The sequence below is a fragment of the Mugil cephalus genome, chromosome 10, assembly GCF_022458985.1.
Source record: "Mugil cephalus isolate CIBA_MC_2020 chromosome 10, CIBA_Mcephalus_1.1, whole genome shotgun sequence".
Lineage (NCBI taxonomy): Eukaryota > Metazoa > Chordata > Actinopteri > Mugiliformes > Mugilidae > Mugil > Mugil cephalus.
Window position 1 is genome coordinate 12,747,411 of NC_061779.1, and position 24,330 is coordinate 12,771,740.

General features: G+C 41.6%; 1 protein-coding gene across 1 annotated transcript; it reads right to left on the reverse strand.

The window, feature by feature from the left end:
* Positions 1-1,506: 1,506 nt before the first annotated feature.
* sema3ab (sema domain, immunoglobulin domain (Ig), short basic domain, secreted, (semaphorin) 3Ab) lies at positions 1,507-23,929 on the reverse strand. Its single transcript, XM_047595638.1, has 17 exons — positions 23,137-23,929; positions 16,639-16,799; positions 16,170-16,232; positions 12,310-12,429; positions 11,405-11,495; positions 10,540-10,659; positions 9,853-9,995; positions 8,266-8,380; positions 8,090-8,159; positions 7,849-7,993; positions 7,544-7,763; positions 7,328-7,419; positions 7,176-7,217; positions 6,491-6,648; positions 5,328-5,395; positions 4,310-4,455; positions 1,507-4,101 (listed from the first exon to the last, which is right to left on the reverse strand). Exons 1-17 carry the CDS (start codon positions 23,252-23,254, stop codon positions 3,520-3,522), a joined length of 2,454 nt encoding a protein of 817 aa, XP_047451594.1. The 5' UTR covers positions 23,255-23,929; the 3' UTR covers positions 1,507-3,519.
* Between the last annotated feature and the right edge of the window lie 401 nt (positions 23,930-24,330).

The window sequence follows — 24,330 nt, forward strand, 5'->3', positions numbered from 1 at the left end:
GGGTGTAGTAGTCCGACTCTCCCTGTCACTCTCTCCCACCATTTCACTCGTGTGTCCCCTTTTCCACTGAGTGTAGTGGTCCTCCTCCCTCATCCATAGTCTCTTGGTTGAGAGTCAAAGGGAGTTGCTATTTTTCCATTTGCCTCATTGGAATAATGCTGAACCCTGTGGAAAGAGAAGATCTCGGCCACCAGAGGGCAGCCACGCACTGTTACGGTGCACACCCAGATAATAACCCTGACCCACAATCAACTGGTTGCATTTACTCTTATGCAAGATGTCTCTCTTTTCTGTCTGAAGCACAGAAACCAGCGTGCGCACAAATACACTCAGTCAACTCTTACGTATAAGTGTTTTATGATGACACAGCAGATCATTTCAAATTAACACTAATGGGATTCATCTCTATGTGCTTCGTATATCTGTCTGTCATGCACATATTAATACATGTGTCAGTTCATCCGTGGTTTTCCTGTGTGTTGACAGACCCCATTGACTCTAGAACCTCCCTGTATTATTCTCTTCGAAGTGTGTGTGTGTGTGTGTGTGTGTGTGTGTGTGTGTGTGTGTGTGTGTGTGTGTGTGTGTGTGTGTGTGTGTGTGTGTGAGAGTCTGTTTGGATAGAAATTCATGAGGTCCCGCAGCAGCAGTGGAGCTGACTTCAGAGGTCAAGGTCATTGCCCAGGTGAGACCTACAGTGAGCGACCTTTGACCCTGGACCAAAGGTGTCAGCTGAAGCTCGGTGGTGATAAAACAAGTCTGTTGTTTTTGTGCCTGAGGTTTGAGGAACCTGCCTATAGGCAGGCTGCCTAGGCTGCCTATAATACCTATAGGCTGTTGAAACAGATGTTGAAATCACCTTTGTCAGAAAATTACGTGATTTGCATCATAACCACCGGAGGGCAGTAGCACGGCACAGTTCATATTTTGATGTAGCGAGATGACTTTCTAGCCTTTAGGAGCTGAGTTTTGAATGCAAGATTTTTCTTTTTTGTAATGTTTCTGCCAGAGAATGACAAAATGGCACTGCATCTTCAACACCGTCTTATGCAAATACAACATTTGATGTTACCTACAGTTTAACACTGTAGGTAACATCATGTATTGTTTGCATTAGGTGACCTATCAAGGTCTTAATAGCAATTTACAGTAATTCCTCTACAGCCTGAGGCACAGCATCAATACACAGTGTAAGAGGCACTTCTGCTGTCTTTTTAAACTCCACTGATTTTTTTTGTGTGTGTTATATATTATCAGGTATGTTAATCTCCTCAGCTAATTAAATTGTTAAATAGCCAATTTTCTCTGTCGCCACAGTTCTCGTCTGGAGAAAAAAGAAAAAAATTAAAAGAAAAAAGTTCTTTGAGTTAATGAAGACTTTTCTTATGAATATGGAAGAGGAGGCAGCAAGAAATCTAATCTGATGATCTCCATCACCACATTTCACCACATAGCTCGACGGCAGCAGACGTAGTAGATTAAAAGCAGATTTAATGAAACTAGCACTTTATGAAGAGACATTTATTAGATCAGTAGAATACATCACCACCATCATCATCACCAACATCATCATCATGCCAAAAAAGCAGCGACAGCAGCACTTTATTTCCTCGGTTTCCACCGTGTGTCCAAGACAGGTCCCGCACAAATTCTCTTTATAACGACGATCGTGTCACATGCTCACGTTCACCTTGTTTTGTAGACCTGAAATCTCACATGGCTGATTTCCAGCTGTTTCTCCTCTTCCCCTGTCATAGCTTCCAAAAGCAGATGACGCTCGCTTTGTCTCACTACACAAGGTTATCTGACATGCCGACGTGTTGCAGAGCTCAACCGCTCATTGCTGTTCACTGGTCTGTGGACAGTGAAGGCCACAGACGGATCCGGTTTAGCTCTCGTCTATATCAACTAGAGACAGAAGTAGTATGTACATCTTTGAAATAGTTACTATTGTGTACTGCATTAGCAAACAACAACTTAACCGTGACAACGTCAGACTAGTATATCATCACCATATCAGAACAAGAACACTACAATAGTATTCACATGCACTAGTGTCATATTTGTCAAACACAGACCATGGCATTTATATTTACACGATGTTCACAGCTACATTCCAGGTTTGTGTTTTTGTGTGCATTGTTTAATAAAGTAGTTTTATTCTGAAAAACTATAGTTTTGTTCATGTTACATGCAGTGAAATGAAGGTTTTTACACTACGCTGCATGTGAAGAACGCGGATATGAGGCAAGAAATGTGCAAGAAAGGAGTATGGATACTGGCTCGTTGCTCAGTGCATTTGATATGTAACGCGTGTGACATTGACCGAAACTGACAGATAACTTCCAGTCTTACTACAGTATTTGAGATAATACGGTCGTTTTTTCAAAGTTGGTCCTGTAAATCAAAATAGTCAGAGAGATAAAGAGAAAAGAAAATAAAAAAAAAGATGCACATCGAAAAATATGTCCACAATGTACAGCAGTGTATATCAATAAATACACAAGAAGTGGAAAAAAAGTGTATACCAACTTATAATTAAATAAACATGGAAGAACTCAGTATGACGCTTGGAGACAATGCATTTGGCAGATTTAAAGTGACTCTAAGGTTTATAAATGCTGAGAATCTGATGATTTAAAAAAACACAAAGTAAACAAATAATCCTAACCGTCTTTGTTTGGAAAGCTTATCTAGGGCATGGACACATAGACGAGTATAAAATCTCTTACAGCTGCTTCCGACTTTTCCTTAAATAAATTTCTATCTGGGAAACAACGAGAAGCAACTAGAAGACTGCAAGCCATTCCCTTTAGTATGAGTAGACATAACAGAATACTGTATTTACATATCTCGGTTACATTATCGGGTTTGGTGAACAAATGGTGACTCTTCCTTACAGTTTCTTGCAGTACCTGGGCATTTTCCTTCTCATTTCGTTTCACACAAAGTTGACCAAATATTCCTTATTGGCTTCTCTTTTAACTCCAGACCATTTTTAATACAATCTCACCAACTTCTCTTTTGTATTTGTGTTAAAAAAAAAAAAAAATGAAATCATGTTTGTTTAGGAATCTACTTATCTGCACACTGACAGAGAACGCTTATAAGCATTCCCGTGACACAATCCCATTGCTGCAGCCATATCCACAAAGTGTCTGTCAAGCCTATGGGATGGCTACGTGTATCCAGTTCTTTTGCTGGTTGACACTGTCCCTCTGTAGAGTTCACAGAGGCCAGCTGAGATAATATGCTCTGATGGTCTGCCGTGATGCATCCTGTCTCCTGCAGTCCTCCATACTGGTGTACTGTAAACATGGCTGCCCACGCACAGAACACACCAGCTGGCAGATCAGGGTAGGACTTAATTCTTGCGCGGTTCGACTTTTCTGTCCAGTCTTTGTGGAAAAAGTCCGTGTCTCAGGATGATGGAGAAACGCGATAAGTTAATCAGGTTTACAGAATGAGAACTGGGTGTGGCTTCAAGTCTTGCTGTGTATAAAAGTCAAGGTTTGTGGGTCAGACACTGCGGGGGGCCCTCTCCAGTTCATGGGTCCTGCGGTTGCGCCCCTTCTGCCTCTCTTGCAGGTGTTTCCACTTGGCTGCCAGTCCTTGAGCATGCAGATGGCTGTGAGCGCTCAGCACAACCTTTTGCTGCTGCTGCTGCTGCTGCTGCTGCTGATGATGAGGATGATGTTGCTGCTGGTGGTGTATTTGTACTTGCTGAACAAGGTGAGCTTTCTGCCTCCTGTGCTTCCGCTCCCTTTTCCAAACCTGCTCACAGAACTCGTCCACACTGTTCAGAGTCGGGTGATTGACCAAAGACAGGAAATCTCTGTACCAAAGCTTTTGATTGGGAGTTTCCCGGGCAGTGGAAAATTCCATGGCAGGCACGCTGGCTGCTGCTGCTGCTGCTGCTTCATTACGATGTAGAAGATCCTCCAGTCGCTCCGTGTCAATGACCTCTAAGTTAACCTTTAGAACCGTCTGCATGAAGCCATGTTCCACTGCCTGGCACAGATAGATGCCTGAATCTTTCTTGTTCAGGGTGCGGATCAGGAGGCCCTGGTCTGTGCGGATAAAACGTTCCTCTGATTTAATCTAGAGGCGGAGAAATTAAGGAGACGGAGAACAAAGAAATCAGATTCCCCATCCATCACATTAAAGTATGATGACATAATGCTGTCCAAAAGAGCCATAGAGCTGATTGCTGCTTTGCAATATCTCTTCATTATGAACTACCATCTATTATTATTTTGTTGCTCTGCAGACAGCTCAGAGATAAAGAATGAGCCTAGGTGATGCCAACCTCTTGTTTGCGGTCCTCGGTCGAGTGTTGATACTGCCAGTATGTCATGGCTCTCTGGGACTTGGGACTACACTCGAGGAAAGTGCTGCTGTTCTCCACACCATACACCGTCTTATCCTGCAGGGTCGTCTGTCCACTCAGTTCATCTGGAAAATAGATTTTAGTCAACCTAATTTGTAATTTAAGTAGCCTTTCACAAATAGATCTCTAAGCCATCATTTATATATATATAAAAACATGTTAAGCCCTCTCTATTTGTCTTTTTTTTTTTTAACTTTCTTCCCTGGCAAAGATACTGCTCTCCGATTACTGAATGAAACTGAATGGTTTGCTCCCTCAGCAGAGACAGTGACTGGAAAAAATGTCTCAGGACGCAAATCTGGTATTTCCATTCGGTCTGATATGTGCCAGTCTTTGCAGAGTTCCTTCACTAACAGATTATCTGATTGTATATTAAGACCAAGCTGAATCCAGGGGAGAAATGTACAAATAAAAGTGCAATACCATGGAAGCAGCAACCCTAGCCTGAACCTCCCCCTTAAAATTTTTAGTGTTTAACATTTTTCCATTTTGAGTCAAATTAAGCGTATAATTGAGTAAGTATATTAGACCACTGTTGGGGCTAAGACCACTAACAGGACAGCAGGGTGAGGAGCTTGGCGACAGAGAGGAGGCTTGGCGGAATCCTAGCCATGTTAATTATACACTTCACACACACGGACCCTAATCTTCACACTGCCAGAAAACACTTGAAACGCCACACACATTCAACTTAGCCTCCCTACTCTTTTGATCATGTCAGGAAAGGCCAGCAACTACTTGGAGACCATTTCTCTGTTCAAAGTAAATCCTTAAACAATGGCTCCTTTTGTAGCCCCATTTAAAAGTGGCATGCTGTTATCTTCTTCAGACAAACCTTTGGAATTTCAAATGGTATTAGTCCAAGTTATACAGCGTACATATTGTGTTGATTATATGGCAGTTTGAAAGAATGTATGTAGTTTTGCAGTTAATGTACCATGGTGTTGCAGGTCTGAGCACTGAGTGAGTGGGTCTCCATTCCTGATATCTTGTCTCCTTGTTCTCCTGCAGAAACACAAATATAAATAACATCTCCATGACTCATCAGAGACACCTGCTTTGTGTGTGTGTGTGTGTGTGTGTAGATATACGTGGAGTTTGAAGGTGTGTATTTAAATGGGGTTTGGGTGTGCAGCAGTAGTGGTGGCCAACATAAACATATAAAGAGCAGACAGCCCATAGTTTAGTAGACAAGCTTTGATTACAGGGTGTGTGTGAGGGAAGAATTCACAATTAATCCATCACTCCAGCCTGTCATTCCTCTGCAAAGCAAAAGCGATGGAGTTTCATGTTTGGTGTCAAACATTACCCTGAGGATATTTTCTACAAACAATGAGTGAAGCAACTGTGGAGACACTAAAACAAACTGATTGTTTCTTCACCTCTGCTTCACACTGTTCGAACCCGGAGTATTTGTATTATTATCTGGAGTTAAGAGTTTGCTGAGTGTTGAATGTAGGACTCTAGATTGAATGTGAGAACAGGATACTGCACAGCGAGCATTTAAATCAATATGCCCCACTAAGCTACGAGTGGGAGGCTGCACACAAAGCACATACACAAATTCGTCCACTACTACCATCACTGCACTACTACCAAACCTCTAACACCTACCTCACCTCTGGTTCACCCAGGCAGCCTGCAGACATCACTGCCATTGGTTCTCATTTACAGTAAACACATGAGGCAGGTTATATTTCTAGCTTTTGGCAGAAATTTGACCTCCCCATACCTTTAGGGGATTTTGGCAAATATACAAAGCCTGCACTCTAAGTGCACCACGGCTTGAGTGCTGAATTGGAGACTGACTGCATATGTCCTCAATATGTATTTGAAAACCCCTCATTGAAGTGTACTCAATATGTTAAACAAACACAGATAGGGAACAGGCAGACATAACTCTACACTCGGCATTCTCAAATCTAAAGCGTGTGTTATAAACTGCTGAGTGTATTATGTTTCATTATGGGCAAAGTTTAAAAATTCGTTCAGTGTTTTAAACGTATGATTAGCTGCTGTGTACAACATGTTGGGCAGTTTGTAAAACACAAGATCAGGATGGCATCATGCCAAGTATGAGTGTGGAAATGCATTTACTACCTCTTGGCCATGGGAAAATATCTTGAGCATTCTGTGCCATCCCATGCGCAATAAGGGTCTCTTGCCAGGCAGCATTCAGCACAGGCCTTCCCATAAACCTCACACCGGTGCAGAGGCATCTGGGACACACCGATGTCTGAGCCCAGGTACAGTTGTTGCTGTGAAGAGATGTAAGAAATTCAACTTCAGATATTTGATATCTCAGGAGCCCTCAGTGGCACCAAAATACCGGTCAGAAATGCAGACAGACTATTTTAACACAGGTGCTCAGCACCCTCCTACCTGTCAATTAGCTGGCTCATTTTGCCTCTCCCTGTCATTTAAGTTGACAGCCTAACTGTTACTGAAAAGCCAACAATTGAGATCTTTGTGTGATAACGCATTGGTTGATCTCAAAGTGTTAGAGCAGACAAAGATGTCTTTGTTCTGTCTATCTACCCTTAAGCAAGGTGTGTCACTCTTTAAGGAAAACTTTCTCAGGCGTTTTTTTCAGACGCACACATCCATCAGGCACTTGTTACATTTCACCTTATTTAATCTCTACACTGTATTGCAGTAGGTTTATCTCCAAACTCCAACTTATGACTGCAGTTTGTTTTGCCTTTCTGCATATGTCATGATAGTTAGGGTAAAGGTGATGGTACTTAATGTTTTATCATCATACTGTAAAGGCTTAAGTCTGTACCTGTTTTGTTGATAGTTCCATGGCTGTGACGGCTGTTGGCTCCTGTAAAAAATAATATAAATAAATATTAATATAAACAATATTCTTATATATATATATTCTTATAGATTCCATAAGATTCTAGTAATAGAGATGATTTGAGGATAACCTACCCGAAATACAGTCATTTCTTCCAACAGGACTTCCTCTAAGTCATGCCAAGAGCCTCTGGGGATGGACACCACTTTTAGAATCGTTCCCATGTCTAGGATACAATGGAAGCACACAAGTTAATACTACTCTATAGTATCTACTCACTTACTTTTTCTTTCTGTGAGTTATTTAATCATTCGTTGTGTCAGTGTAGGTTTACAGTATATATTGTATACCTGTGCCTATGAACATCACATCATACTGGCCATCTTCTGCTTCTACTTTATCCACCACAATCTGAGTGAACTGGTAGTCCACATCTGTTTTGACTATGATTGGTCGATTGTTAATGGGGTAGACAGGGTTGAACATGGCTGGATGGCTTCTGGCAAAAGTTACCACTTCATCAGGAAGGTCCTTGGTTGTATCAAATCCACCAAATGTCTTGCTCGGGCACTGTGAAGACAAAAATAATTTCCACTCTCTGTACATAACACACATGTCTCAGCACATGTTCCTGTAACGACCATACACTACTCACTGTGCCAGGCCGTGGGTAGGGAACACGTCCTTGGAAGGGCACCCATTGATAGTTGGGCCCATCTCTGTGAGCGTACGGACCCAGGAACACTCTCCTGATGTCTGTCATGCTGTACATACACACGGCTGAACCTTTGAAGATATTGCTAATGGGAAGAAAAAATAAATCAGATAAAGAAAGATCTTGCTGAAAGCACAAACCATGCAATCACTGGTTTTGAAAAATCTGTCAGCCACAGTACCTGGAAGTGGTAAATACTGCATAAATCATTGGGCTCTTGGGATCCTTTGTGCTCATGAGAAAAACATCCTCTGAAAGCCAAAGAAAATGCAATAAGCATTACAGACATTCACTGCTGAAAAGATAGCATTCAATCTTCAGGAAATAATGTTTGCAGGGTTGGAAACAGTTACTCACGTAGTTCGTCAAAGTGCGTGTCTATTCCATTACTGCCCGGCACAGAGCAAACAAGTCGAGCTTTTAAAAAGGTGGTCCACTTATTCACCAGGCTTCTGTGACCTCCCAGGTCATTCTGTTGGAAAAACCATGTGTAGATGTTCAGCAACAAGGATGATCATTTATTTGAAAATTGCATAAATAGTGAGGCATTGGGTATGACTGGGAATATACAACAATAGTCCAGCACAGTCTTTCAGTCATGAATTATTACATATAACAGACATGGAAAAAAAATTAAAAAAGCCCTAAAAAATCTGGTTGATGTCCCTTTGTTGACTGGGGAGAAGAACTTGGAACAAAGATAGGCAGAGACACAGCTTGAGAAGGAACTTTAAGATGCCTCCCAGTTAGAAGTTATGCAAGCACATATGTTCTTAATAAAACTACTTTAGACATAGTGAATGGATAAGGAGGTAAAGATGTCATGAGAATACAGTACATTCCTTGCTGAAATATTGTATTGGTTGGCTCTTTGACAGTGGATTTACATATGAAGCTGCCTTTAATGGTCTTTCGATTGTACTACATATATATCTTGAGCACATCACAACACACAGCCCTCTGTATAAAATATAGTCATGAAAGCTTAAATGACGGTGATATGAGATGTCACTGCTGATAATATTTTCTCCTAATTATAAAGACGCTTTTCAACAAACGGGTCTCTTTAAAATGCATTTCCTTGGTTTATAATGGATTTGTAGAGGTCTTGCAGAAAGAACACTATTGTACCATAATGCCTGCTTAAGTACACAGTCTTAGTAATATGTGTTTCGGTGCTTCACAGGATAGTGTTTGTTTTCCAGAACATAGCACACAAACACAGATGCAAAAAGTGCTGGCTCATAAAAATGTATTCCACTTAGTGTTAATTTATGACAGTAAATTAGAATGTGTTAAAATATGCACAAGCCCATATTAACACCACATTTTGCATAATTGATGGGTTGTCTTGTGTTGAGGATAGCAGAATCCCAACATTCTGGCTAATCGGTCTATTATGAAGGAGGAACGAACGATATGCAGCTAAATAGGAGCTTGTGGCTGAATATCGCTCGCTGATTGTGTCAGCTTACTGGATTGTTGCTTGATGCATAAGAATAGGATTTGGGAGCTGAAATCTGACACAAGGCCACGAGGTGATTTAAGTTAACCATACCCTGGAGCTGAAGGGAGTAGCAGTCCCAATAAGTGCCAATGCCTGGCATTCGAAAACAGTGCTGCCATTGATGGTGTAGTTGCCTCTCAGGTTCTGGCGACATTTAACATTTCTCTCAGATTTCTGTCTTCAGGGGCGATTGTCCCCCACATAACAAAGCCCACTCTTATCCAAGCTAAAAATAATCACAGATAACAGCCCCTGAAAGCTCCCATTATGAAAGCCACTCAGACACCCGTCAAGTGTTTTTCCAGATACAGAAGCTATTTAACATAATGTTGGTGTGAGTGCGTGCGTGTCTTTGTCTCTCGGCTTTTGTGTTTGAATTTTCCTTTTGTGGGGTCCAGCCTTAGTGTTGCTGTGTATGTGTGCGTGTGTGTGCGTACTTTACAGAGCTGTCCAATGCGAGCATGTGTGGCCTTTCCAGCATGTTCTCCATCCATAGCGTTCTCTCTGAAGAACAGGTAGATTTTATCATCTTCTGGATTATCGCTCTCTGGAATCAAATGAACACCCAAAAACCTAGGATCTGCAAGAAACAAAAAAGTTACACACTGTTCAATACAAAATGTTTTCTGTATTTCTTCTTCCTATATAAAGCATTGGCGAAACCTAGTAGATACTGGATAGACAAATTCAGACACTTGAAGTCACCATATAATGACAACAATTCAGACAGGTGCTCAGTTTAACTAATAGTGCACAAATCATTGCATTGTTTTTGTCCATACTGAATACACAAATTGTATCACGGAGTGCAACCTGTACTTTATGCTAACTAGTTCACCTAGATCATCGTCTTTGAAAGACAGGTACAGCAGAGTATCATCTTCATAACATAGAAACTGCTAACCAAAAACCATAAGCCAAGCAATACAATTCAGATAAAAAATAAAAAGAGATCCCTGAGGCACTTCATAGGTTACAAAGGCAGCATCAGACATCAAGTGCCGACAGCAAATCGTCTTGACCCAGGATTTTCTCCTGACCCCAACACACAACACAATGTGACGAATATATGCAGACTGGTCACATTAGCAGACCAGCAGAGTGATTTTTCTCCTCTGTCTTACCATTTAACCACCGGGAGTCATGTTGCTCCGTCCTGATTGGATGATGCTTGCCAAGAGTACGAAAGATGGCAAAGTCCCGCCCCATAAAGTCAGCCGATGTCCCAGCATACAATTCACCATCTAAGAGGACGAGGAATAAATTGCGTTAGAACAGTAACGCCATATGAGGAAGCAGACATTAGTGCCTATTTTTTCCCCCAGTGATGCAGGTGTAAAGTCTGAGAAATTGTTCCAGGGGCTTAGCAGTACAGGTAGACTTGGAGTCCTGAGAGAACACAGACAGTGACAGATGTGATGAACATCAGGAGTGTGAAATTGACATTAACACAGGGGGCAGGGTTGAGAAGAGAGGCGAGGGAAGGATGAATGGATGGTGGGTCAGATGAGGAGGGACATGACAGAGGTGTGAGACAGGGGGAGTACATAATAATGCTGTTGAGAGAAAAGGGAAAGGAAATGAGGGGTGATGGGCTGGAAAATGGCCATCTGCTGGGTTAAACATTGTGATATAACTCAATGTGACTAGTAGTAATTGGGGGTCAAGGGGGAAGGCATGCTCACATACTCCTGCTTTATTTGCCAAAAATTGCAATTTAGTCAAAGAAAACTCAATAAAGTGCCATTGACTATTCACACCCACTACTTACATGAGGTAAAGTCAGAAATAGAGTTTACAGTCCTGCCAATGAGGGGTTCCCACTGTGTAACTACAAAGCAGCTCCCCTTGTAATGAATGACAGAACAACCTTATATATCTGCTGTAATGAAAGAGCAAATCAGAGGGTGTTTCTGGATTCACACGCCTTTATATGACTTAAGTCCAACACGTGGAAAGACGGCACAATGTATCCGGTCTTAAACTCACCAATTAGCATGGATGCCGTGAGTAACTTGGGGTCATATGGACTCTTCCCCCTGCCATTTTCTACATGGGTTTCCAGTCTGAACACACTGTCCTGCACACAGAGAAAGAGAAAACAAGGTAAGTTTTTCCTTTAGAAAAGTTGGAAATTCATATTATTTCCTGACATGGAAAATTACACAGGAATTTTCTTTTCTTGTGTGTTATGAGTGGAATTTTCTGTGAAGTAAATCATTTTGCTGTCAGCACTTTGTTATATCCAAGTTATGATAAAACAACAGCATTTTTTTTGAAAGATAACATTCCTACAACCCACAGAAATGTATTTAAAGCTTTAGCCTGACCAACAATACTGACATATATTTCTCTATGAATCCCAGGAAAACCTGATACAAAAGAATACATCATGTGACATTGCTCCACTGACTTACTCTATATTGTAAATGGAAAGAATTAGAAATGAAATGAAACTAATAAATCTAATCATGCTCTTGGACCTCGACACTCATAGGAAACCCCTTGGATGTATTGCATCTTTAGAGTGTGAATTTTCTCAGAGTCATTTCCTTCCTCTAATTGTCTGTAAATAGCTAGTCTAATGAATAGGAAACCCTTTACATTTATGAGTCTGACTCAGTGACGGTTGGAGAAGAGAGCAATTTTCTTCCTCTGTACTCAAATGAACACCAAATACACACACTACAATTCCATATTAGAGTGATGAATTGGAAATCTCGCAGACTATTAAGCTGTGTTTTTCATTTTCCACCTCATTTTGCTGAAATCTCTCACACTATATGTGGTCGTTCACAGCTTTAAATACTTGCAATGATATCAAACTCTGCATATTTTCTAAAATCCCTACCCATGCATGCATTCTTGTATTAGACAGAAACACAAATCAATACCTCTGGTTTCTTGCCCACCTCCAGGTAGGAACACACGGGGTGAAATGCTCCTGTCCCACACACATAGAGATGTGTCTGGTTGAACGACTGCAGCACCTTCACGAAATTTGAGCATTCTCTCTGATGAAGCAAAGACGGAGGAGAGATGGCGTAGGATGAGTAAAGCATATTAGAGCTTGTTGCAGTTACATTCACGCCAGTTGGATGAGTAAAACACACAAAAAATGTGGTTATACTGTCGGATAAATTGATAGGTCAGTCCTCAATAAAAGCAGAGAACATTTTAATAAGAGACATATGAAGATAACAGGGCAAAGCTCAATGTAATACCCTGTAATTTCCCCGGGAATGACCCACAAACCATGTTGAATGATAATTATATAACTAATATTATGACCGGACTGAACACTGTAATGTCTGTGAAGATTCTCAGTCATTTGGATTTTGTTGTGGGTCATTACCGGGCATAATGACTTCCGCAACAGTGTGACTCCAGACCGAAATTCCCCTTCTAAAATTCTGTGGGCTATAAAAAAAAAAACTTCCAGCTGGCCTTCTGGCTAGGTTATGGCGTATCCAGAAAACAAAGCTAAAACAAAGGCAACTGGAATTGTTTAAGTTTCTCAAAGTCATTTTAACCACACCATAAAACATTACAGCCCTGTTAAGTTATGTGAATGTTTCTCTTTAACTCCAATAGTCATGACAAGTTTTTGATACTGAACTCGATTTTATAAGTTCAAAAACATTAAAGTAATCCATTGTCTGGACATCGTGCGAGCTTTGTCTGCGTGGCCAGTGTTCATTTAGAGTATGTCTTTAACTTTTAAGTTAAAAAAAAGGAATAGCGAAAGGGTGAGGCATGATATGACATGAAAACCGGGAGATATAGAAGCTGCTTCCATTTTTTAATTAAACAGAATTACCAATATAAAATGATGACCTAAAAGCATTAAACCACGGCACTGAATGGTTGGTTAAAATGATCTTATAGTGAAAATGTGAAGAATGAAGAATTTTGAATTGATTTGATAAGGTAAAATGAGATTTTTTTTTTTTCAGTGGAATAAAGGCTAAATTGTTTTAACTCATAGTATGAAGTTGAAACTAGAAAAACTAGAAATGACTGTAGCTAAAGGTAGCTTTTTGAGTAGAAACAAAGGCAGTAGGTCAATTTTCATTTCTAAGTTTTACCGACTTGAAAGGTATTACAGTGCACTCATCCAAGTGACTTCTTCGGTTCTTGCAACCAGATACTGCAATTGAAGGAATTTGTTCAGATTAGCCAGGACGGTATCCTATTTTTGCACAGTAAGTGGTTCTCTAAAGGCCAATTAATGGCCAGAGACTCTGGTCTCAGGGTATGAGTGGGGACAGAATTTAAGACTGCGCTGTAAGTGGCTGACAAACGGTATCTCAGTTGTCCCTGCTTATAGTGCGGTTTTTTTTGTTGTTTGTTTGTTTTTCAAATTTTAGTCCTTTTTCAAACTTTGGTTTCTCTAAAATGTGTGCATTTTAAAAGTGTGCCCCTTGGCCTTCAGGTGTAGGTAGACTGCTGAGTCCTGAAGAGCTCTCCTGCGTTGAGCCATGCATTTGTAAAGGCTATCACCGATGACTCTGTCTCTGCCCCGACCCCGTGTTTGGGTGTTTGTGTGCATGTATGTGCTAGAATAATCTCAGACATGTGTTCGTGTTGTATACATTGCTCTGATGCCATGTGGCGTATTTTCCTCGTGTTGTGCCAGCACGTGCTTGAACAAGCCTGACCTCAAATAAAACTGAATGTGTCATCACATATTCAACAAAAAAAAAATAAAAAACAATATGTACCACAAATTATGCATGACTAAATTCGTCCGGCTTTACTAGGTCATCAGCAGACTGCCGCTTCTGTTTGTGTCAGCTTTTGTTGTCACTCAAGCAGCTGCTCATATTTGGATGTGGTTAGATGATCAAGAACTGCTTTTAGCTGTGTTTGAGTATTTTAATTTCATGCTACTTCCTCTGTCAACTAAACTATGTATTTGAGAAGAAAATATTATAATTTTCACTTTGTGACTTTAGACTTTGTAGAAGAGAATCCAATGTACACCATGGTTGATTTAGTTATCATAAATAAGCCCATTTTGATGTACAATGGGTACTTTTACATTTGTGCATTGAGCCAGCAATACATACATATTTTTACCTTAATGACTGGACGTTTGGAATGAATGATTTTTGCTTGACAAGTATTTTTTTGTTGTTGTTGTTATTTTTACTTAATTCAAAGTTCTAAGCCCATACATCTGAATATTGTGCATGATGATGCAGACAAGAACATTTAAATGGCATAGATTGAACAAACAGTAAATTAATTACAGCAGCATCGGTAGTGTGGAGATTTCCTAAAAATAACGTGTTTGTCACATAACTTTTCTTGAAAATGTGTAGCGTGTGACTTGGTATTTGATTTCTGCAGGATGACAGTACAGATGCAAGATGCACGTGTGGATCTAAATGTGCCACATGAAACAGACCAAGAATACTGAACATAAACAGTTGCTATTAGTTCATGGTTGGCACTTACTTTAAGCACTTTGTTATTCTAAGCAATTGTTGCAGGTTTCCTTTTTCTCTTGTGGGTGCACTGTCACACTCATCCAGCTTTCTTTTTCGTCCTCTGCTTCATCTCCAGGAGTGTTTGCTTTGAGTACGTCAAGAAGCATTGATGGACCCCCCCCCCACACACACACACACCACCACCACCACCACCACCTTCCTTTAATCCTCACTCTCCTCCACCTCCATAACAGAGAGAGACCACCCCTCAGGGTTCCTTATTCATCCATTTCATAATGTTTACACAAAACACACAAAGAACTTCACGGCACTTCAAATCAGCCACACAGAAGGGTTGAAGGCCACTGGAGCTTGCCCTTATCTGGCCAGTGAACTAAGCCACGAAAAGCACTGCCATGATTTTACATTCCAGCATATTGCCTTAGGCGCTATGGAAGATAGAATTCATAACACATCTTGAAGGGAGCAGAGACAACCTCTCAGCCTGTTTACACAGAGTTTCAGCACACCACACAAGCTGCTTTAAAACTGCACTTTGGCAGATACGGGGAGACGTGATGCTTGGCTTGTCCTGCACGGGTTGGATGAGGTAATAAGTCTGAAAAAAGCCCTGAGTCTTAATGCCACAACGGCTCATTGTTTGTTTCAGATCCAGCATTAACTTGAGCTCACTGAATTTAATACAAAATACTAAACCTAAACAAAATAAACATACCGCACAGGTTTAGAAATCCAAGATGAGGAGTTTGCGTTTAATTCTCAAATACACCGCATTACTGTAGAGTTTGGGATGTGAGTAAGCTCTTCATTGCATGCTTTCTAATGTGGGTGAGGTAAGGGATTTACTTTATTTGTTCAACTGACTCTGCTTGAAAAATACGGTCCTAGCGGGAATGCCAGCCGCAATAATCCCCTAATATTGGGTGACCCCATTTTGTTAATTTAAGTGAGGTAATTTAATTTTTCCATTTGAAATACTGAAGGGCAGTCTGTCTGAGGGGATCACTTTTAAAATAAGCCAGTCAAGTCTTAAATCCAGTTTTGATGCATTCTCCGAGGGGAGTCTGAAAATGAGTATACCTTGAGTATATCCTAATGCCTGAGACCCCTGTACATAGCGTGTTATTCTATGCAGCATATGTAATCGTGATGCAACCGGCATGAGAGATTTGCTTTAAGACCCGCAGAGTTGTACATCGCTGATAATATAAGAGAACAAAGACATTTTGAAACATCCGTGGGAGTAGAGGGGCAAAATGCCGACAACCACTTGAAAAATGGCTGGTTTAAGCTCTTACCGAGAGATCTTTTCCTGCCCACTTGCATTCATCTCGCCTGGTGGGAGAAGCTGGCCAAGGGATCTGCAACACAAGCAGAGTTCCTGTTCATGTTAGGAAAGAATCCCCGTCTAGAATCAGTTTTACGGAGCCAGTCAATAGCGCCGCGGCTTGTGTGCATGGACGTGTGTCTATGTGAGAGCTGGAGGGGTCACAATGCGATTTGTTATCCACTTTGTTTCAGTTTACTCCATTATTCATCCAGGTGTACAGAGAGCAGCTAACATGCCTGGCACAGCGTGTGATCGTGTGTGACAGCGCTGGCCTGAAATATTCATGAGACTCCTTTCATAGAAACAGAAAGCCCCAAGACGCCGCACTTGCACAGACTGAAGGCAGGTAATAAGTCGGCCAGAAAATAACCTGACCTGTCGTTATGAACGGATGAAACCTTCTGACACACAGGCAGACCGCAAATCCGAGGTCTTACCTGTGCGTAGTCCTTGCTGATATTGAGCAGGTTAAAAGAGAAGATGTGATCCTTCGCTCCCACCACTAGTCTTCCTTTCTCCTCATCCAACAGGAAGGTGTGGTAAGCCGAGCTGTTGGCCAGACCTTCAAATGTCACTAGGTTGTTAGATTCCAACATCTCTGCAGAGAAAAATGAAAAGAAAAGAACTGATGAGGACAATATATAACAATGACACCGATCACGTTCACCTCTCCTTTCTTTATAGTCTTCCTGCCCTGTAATGTGTCAGATATACATCTTTCTATCTCAAGGTTACACTGTATAGATTAAAGAATGTAACACTGAGTTATCGTGTCTATTATTACTCGTTAGATAGGTAACTCTTTTAGTCAAAGACTTCCTAACACATTTCTGTTCCAGTTTTTACACAGAAGTTGCTGCTTCCATTTCTCATTACAAATTGGACTCAGGATTCAAAATCATACAGCTTGACCAGGCTGTCAGAGTGAAAAGCCACTGCCAAGCCAAATTGGACTCTGCAGGTAAAGCCAGCACTGAGAGCCAATAATCAGACTGTCTGCATGGGGAAGTGACCTTCAGCAGAGCAGCCAAGCACAAGCTGGTCTATGCACAGTGGAAAACTACAAGGAATACATAATGCCATCTTACTCAGCTAATATTCTGTAGACCAAACTGTAGGATTACTTTCAACCACATCTATTAGGAGATGTAACCGTGGGCTACAGCTCATGTTTTGCAAAGTACCAACATGTTTTCCCAGCAGAACGCCAGACTTGTCACAGACATTGAGGATCTAATTACCGTAACGACCTCTAAAGGTGGCATGATGATTGTAGTATTATGGCACCTTTTGTGCAATGTGTAGACACACATACACATTAATTATCTGCCCTTCTCACATTTTGTTCTCACCAACAAAGTCTAACCACACTGTGACCCCTCCTCAGATTGACCACCCACACAAAAGGGTGGAGAGTTATGGAACAAATTTGGCTCGCTCGCGCTTTCTCTCTTTTTCCCTCTCAGGAAGGTAAAAACAAAAACGCTCATGAATGTTTTAGCAGGGAGAATGCCCCCTCTTTGAAGTGTGTCAGAACCCGAGAGAGTGAGAAGACACAAGCTGGAGGAAAATTGGTCCGAGAGAGAAGAATGCCAGAGAAGAAAGAACATCACCCTGACCGCTTTTACTCATTTGTAATACAATCTCGTGTTTTTTAGGGAACTTTGGAGCTTTTGAGGTTGAGGGTTTGCGCTTTATGGGGCTGGCACTGTGGGGACAATAGCTATTTAACAGGATGAGAAAACAGAAGTGGTGAAATACATGTGTGGGAAAGAAAAAAAAAATGAACTTCTGCTAAATTTGGCACCGGTACAGCCCTTTGTTTCACTGACATGTGTATATATACATGCATGCTTCATACGTAGGTACACACAAACTGTATACATACTGTACACACAGGATGATAATATACAATAGGTTGACACCCCGTTGTTATTGTTATTGTCTCTGTGATTTAGCTGGTTTCCTGTGCCTCAGCGTTGATGGTGAGAGATTTAAACAGTCTCCTAAATTTATTCTCCCATTGCTGTGAGACCCAGCCCTCCGGCCTCTTGGCTCCCCACTATAAAGTCTTCTGAGAATCCAATATCAAAACCTGACTAAACAAACAGGCAAGGATTTGTAAGTACTCTTGAAGTGGTAAAGAACGGATGAGATCTGTAGCCACTCAGGTACTGTAAGAGATGTGGGTTATTTCATAAGGACTTTATTGGGCTTGGAAAACAGGAAAGAAGCTCAAAGTCATGAGAAGTCGCAGCAAAAAATGTAATTGAGCTTGGTCTGTAGCCATGGTGATCTGTCTTTAGCAGATCAGTTGTAAGACCTGCACTGACAGCACGGTAACATCTGCCTGCTCTCTCTGACTCTTTTTCACCTGCACCGAGGCTGCGTTTGTGTGTGGGAGACAACATGAAGAGATAGATCAGCCGTGCTTTCCCAGTAACATTTTCATTTTAAGCAAAAACATACAATTATGGGTTATATTATAACAGCATACTGACACACAGAGACTTGGAAAATTCCAAAGTCAACTTCAAACTCTGTAACGAGTTCGTTTATCTAAAGCAAACAAATAATTGCCTCCAGGAAGATGAACGGGACAGACGTGATGACTGCGATTCACTCCCGCTCAAACCGCATCCCTGAGTGACAGAGAAGAGAATGGTATCACTGTATCCACCCACCACACACACACACCTCCGTTTTGGGAAAATTGTGTATGGGAGTGGTGTCCATGGCAACAGAACCTTCAACAGAGACAAAGTTATTAAAAGCCAATCACCCAGAGACCGATACTCTACGGGTGTTGTGTGTGTGCGTGTAGTATGTTTATGGAGCATGCCGTGTTGTGTGTTATTGGAAAGAAACAGGATGTTTCCAGGCCAGCACCAGAGGTAGTAACCTATACATGTCTGAACTGGTGTCCCCTCCGGTTAAAGAAACAGGTGGGTATGCATGTAAAAAGCTGCATTTGTTTTTCTACCTGCAACTTCGCACCAAAGTTTTCGCCACGAGAATGCTTTTGACGCGCGGCATGATCAAAACCTGTTTTGCTGTATTTGGTGTCCAAGCAATAGAGTTCTGTGCGGAGTGTGTGAAAGCAGACATGAAGTAAAGACACAGACAGACTGACAGGTGGATGGGGAAATGCGTGGCTTGTAACAGGTGTCAGCTGCTGCCCTGCCCCGTTTGGCTAATTTTCAGTCTTGCCTTGCAATTGTTTAGGTAGGTCTGTCAAAATGTCTTCTTTCACCAGCAGTTTTTTCCTCTTTCACTCTCTCTTTGCGTGCTTTACTGTGGTTTGGTAGAATGTGCGTCTACCAACTATTCTCCTTTGATTCATGCACAAAGAGAGCTGGAAAGTGAGAGGGAGAGAGAGATAAGGGGGCAGATGGAATGGATGCAAAGAATCAACAGTCCCATGTGAGACTGATAAAAATAAACTCTTTTACCCTACATTCCCTCCGTCTTCCTCTCTTTCTCATCTGGAGGGCACGGAGAGTGTTATCTAAGTGCTTCCTAAGAAAAAAGGCAGATACATGTCTTAATAATAACCCACGCACCGCAGTACTGTACACAAGAGCGCCGACGTTTGGCCCCGGCTCAGCTGCCTCGCTGACGTTCACCGCTCACACGGCTCGGTATATGATTGCACGCTGACAAAACATATCACTGCAGCACTTCATACAGTCAGTGATTCACCCCGGCCTGGGGGAGAACGCCGCCAAGCTTCAGTCAAGCAATTTGTTCAACGTCAGGCAGAAACGCAGGAGAACACCTCCTCAGCCTCTTTGACGTATTGCCAATTGGCCTGGTTTGATTGCTGCTGTTAACAATATGCATCACAGAAAAAAAATGGTAACTGCATTTTAGCTGGATCATTTCGAATGTTTTTCAGACATTTGCCAAACTGTAATTTGCACTAGCAATAGAGAATGGGCTTTTTCAGATTGTGATATCGATTTCACATGCATATTTGAAGGCCAGTGTAGCTTGCGTAGACAAACATACTTAAACAAAGGGAATTTATCTCCTCATTTTGAAGCCAATATAAATTATGTGGACCAATGGTTAGAGAAGCAGCTTTTGGATTGATTCCTCCATGTCCACGGTTGAGGTGCCTTGAGCAAGCGCCTCAAAATCCCTGAACGACTCCCCGGGTGCAAAGCATGGCTGCCCATAGGCCCGAGTGCAAAAACCAAATTCCCTGCATGTGTGTACAAAAGGAATTATTTGATTTCTAAGTGAATTAAAATGAGAATAATTTTTTGAGCAAACACGTCACAGCAACTGAAATCAAATCCTGAACTTGACTCCAGTTGGAGCAGAGTTGTCGGAACCTCGAGAAACGCCTCCAAAGCTCTGCGAGTGTATAGAATACCTTCCCATGGTCATTCAGAGTTTATACTGTACACACCCCGAGAAACCCAACTCCACTCCGAAGATTCTTAACGTGCTTACGGATTAAAGGTCTTTAAGAGAACGTCTCAATTCTCCAAGTCTGATTGAAAAGTCATTTCACACCAAAGGGAAAACAGGAATAACACCAAAGCAATAGTCTCTGAATGTAAGGCTTGAGCAATTTTATGACCTGTGAGATTAAGTGGTTTCTCGTGTAGTTTCATTATTCACTTATATATATTGTCTGCTCTGTTTTTTTCTTCTGGGTATTCAAGAGTATGAAAGTAAGAATGTATCTTCCTATATATGCTTTTGTGTAAACCCTTGGCTCTGCTAAGGAAGGGGGTGGACAGGTCTCAGAGAAAGAGCACTTTTGGCAGAACACCCACATCCTGTAAAACTCAAGTACCTTCTCTTTCTTCCTTTGGACAGTAAACAACATGTGCTCTGCTTCTTGTGACCCATAAACTTTAAAACCATATGAATCTTTGTTCACTGTCCCTAAAGGACTCATTTATCCAGAGGGTGGGAATCAATCTTAGTATATCGCCATAGCTCTTACCTAAAGTCTTACATACACTGCATAAAACATTGGTGTTTATGCTGCTGCTGTGTATAGTAAGTTCATGGCCTCCTACTCCTTCTCCCTCATAATCACACAGTCGCTTTGTTGTTGATACAGTTGGAGCGTAGCTTGTGTTTGGTTAGCCATGGGGTACCACTGTTAACTTCCCCCCCTACTCCAATGCCCTCCTGCCCCCCAACCCTCACTTTCAAAGATCTGTTGGAATCTCCTAAGGTTTCGCAGGGAGGTTGTGTGTGTGTGTGTATGTGCATCAGAGACTCTTAACTGTGTTCACTGGGGAATCATAATGTGGGGGAGCAAACAGCTACATTGGTTCACACTTTTGAGACAAGCGTTTCCCAGCTGTGTTCATGCAAGTGAAGTCAAACACAAGTGGGAGAAGGCTTGCACATGCAGATCCATCAATAGAGACATAAACCAGTATTCCCAGTATTCCCAGTGACCTGCAGGGGTCAGAGTTTCTTCACCTCTCAGTCCCATGTGTCACCGATCTGACTTGGCTTCCTCAGAACGGGACTCAGCAGGTACTTCTGTGTAATTCACCGCTGTGAATCATCTGATTTTCTCCACGACTAAATGTGTTTCACCTGTCACAGGGGTATTAAATAATTTATATGATCATATAAATGATTCATAATGCAATAATTCCGTGTCACTTTGCCTAATGGGACCTCATGTTTGAAATTCCGCAGTGTTATTTGAATTATATTTCCACTACATTGCAAGTGTGAAAATGATACCTACTTAGAATGCTCTGGTTATAAATCATCAGTCAAGGATGATGCCAAATATTGTCCCCAGCCATAACTGAAATGAAGACTAATGGAAATATTGAGTTTGGATATTGCAGCCAAACAACAAAGCTGGCCAGACTGCTACCTGAAGGCCTGACTTCTAATAGAGATATCACCGTATGGGCGTGTTTCACCAAACTGACAGCATGTGGTTATAAATGACTGATACCCTCACAGGTATCATTTGCGATCTACAGATGGCCATGTATTTATGTGTTTGTGTGTCTGTGTGTGTGCGCGCGTGCATACTTGTGTGTATAATTATGGATCCCCCAGTGCTGAGCGAGAAACATTTCTCTTTGGGAGAGCCATCTGCTGAAACAGACCTGCACCATTCATCCTGAGTTTAATTACCATGCAGGAGAGAACGGAGCGGAAAAATGACATCCAGGAAAAAAAAAAAAAAAAAAAAAGGAAAGCTAGAGAGGAATAAATGACACTGAACTGCCAGGGAGTCCGTATTTGGCACCACTTACAATGCAAAACTGACAACGACAGTTGATCAAAACAGGGACAGAGATGGAAAGACAAAATGTATTAGAGAGCGGCTGCAATAATGAACAGTTCAGAGATGCATTGGACTGGAGCACTTTTTTGAAGCAAGTAACTTAATTCCACAAACCCCTTCTTCTTGGTCTTGTAATAATTATTATACAGTGAGTTCCTGTTTATTAGTCCCATCTGGTTGCTGAACCTTTACAAGAAATAGTTTTAACCACACAGCTACCCCTTTTCCATGACACCACTGTTTCCTTTATTTCCTAAGTGAATTTAATGTAATTTCACATAAATTGTCTCTAAAAATAATCCATGCTTAAAAATGCACATAAATTGGACCAAAGTCATGTGGAAAAGTGATGCATTACTCACTCACGCGACCATAGGATAAGCCTGATTAGCCGTAAAGTTTAATAACCTTGTAAATAAATAATCTGTTGCAACTCGGTTTACTTTATTAGTATTTTTACAAGTAATCATAGCCTGCCTTAGGGACATCTAGGATCTCACAGTTCTTGCAACTTCTATTGCCACTGCTTTTATTGCTTAATTTATGGATTCAAACCTACGGAGCGTGAAGACTTAAGCTCAGAGAAATTATTGAAAAGCTGAATCACAAGCAGACTTTTCGTCTGAGTACAAACTGAAAAACGCACCTTTGTAGGAGAGTTTTAGTCGGGGGACGTTGTTCTTGGTCTGTTGGGCTCCGCTGCCCTCCGTCCTAAGCAGAGCCACCGCACACAGCAGCATAATGCTGCCCCAGAGAAAGCCCATGGTCCTGGGGCAAAAGAGGCCGGAGAGGTCCTTTAAATATGCGACTCCAGCGCGGAAAGTCTCAGATCTGGTTTAGGAGAAGAAGAGCTGGTAGGAGAAATGTTCCTGTTGTCCAGCAATTATGAAAAAATGCTGGTGGGTCAGTCCAGGCTGGTTCACAGCAGGGCTCGTCCCCTGCCAGATCAAAAACCCTTTCCTGTTCCAGGGGTCAAAAGCCAAAATTAAAGTCCAACTCAAGGGGAGACAGAACCTGCAAAGCAGAGTTGGGGGTTATGGGTCAATGTCACTGCAAGTAAGCCTGCTACACCAGTAAGTCAATGGTAAAACGAACTAAACTAAATGCTAGGAAGATTAAATAGGTCTGAGTACGACTGCCATGGTTTTCTCTCCTGGTTCCCCACCAGCATGTAGCTCTGCCTAAATAGCTATCGTCTTTATGACTGAGTCGCTTCCTTTAGCTAAAGAAAGGAAAAGAGGTCCAGTGTGTTTCGGCTGTTAATCCCGTTTGCTTGGTAAGCACAATCTTCACTGTCTGTCCCAATCTTTCACTCTGGGTTTACTCTAGTCTATCTGCTTCTCTGTCTCTACTTCTACACTCCTCTGAACTAGTTCAGCCCCACTCAGCGCAGTTCTGCCCTGTTCCCCACTGCACAAGGCACACAGCGCAAATGAGAACAGCTGAGGCAGACAGCATAGTCAGAGCGAGAGAGGTAGAGAGAGGGAGCGAGAGAGAGAGATTGAGAAATAAGAGGAGTGCAGAGTAGGCGGGAGGAAGAGAGCAAAGACAACATGAGAGAAAAGAAAACTGTGAGTTGTACAGGAGAGAAGAGGTTAAGGCAAGGCAGGAGGTTAGAAAGAGTGTGAAAATGGGAAAAGCTGAACATGAAAGCAGTATATTCCCAGGAAACCCGAGTTCTTTTTTTTTTGTTCCTATATAATACTTTTAGCTAAAGCTAATTGTCTTAATTGGATGTGACCACTTTCACAAACATTCAACTACAAATTATTCATTTTATAAAGAACTGCTTTAAAATAACAAACAGAAAATGAGAAAGAAAAAATGTTATCTGTTCCAG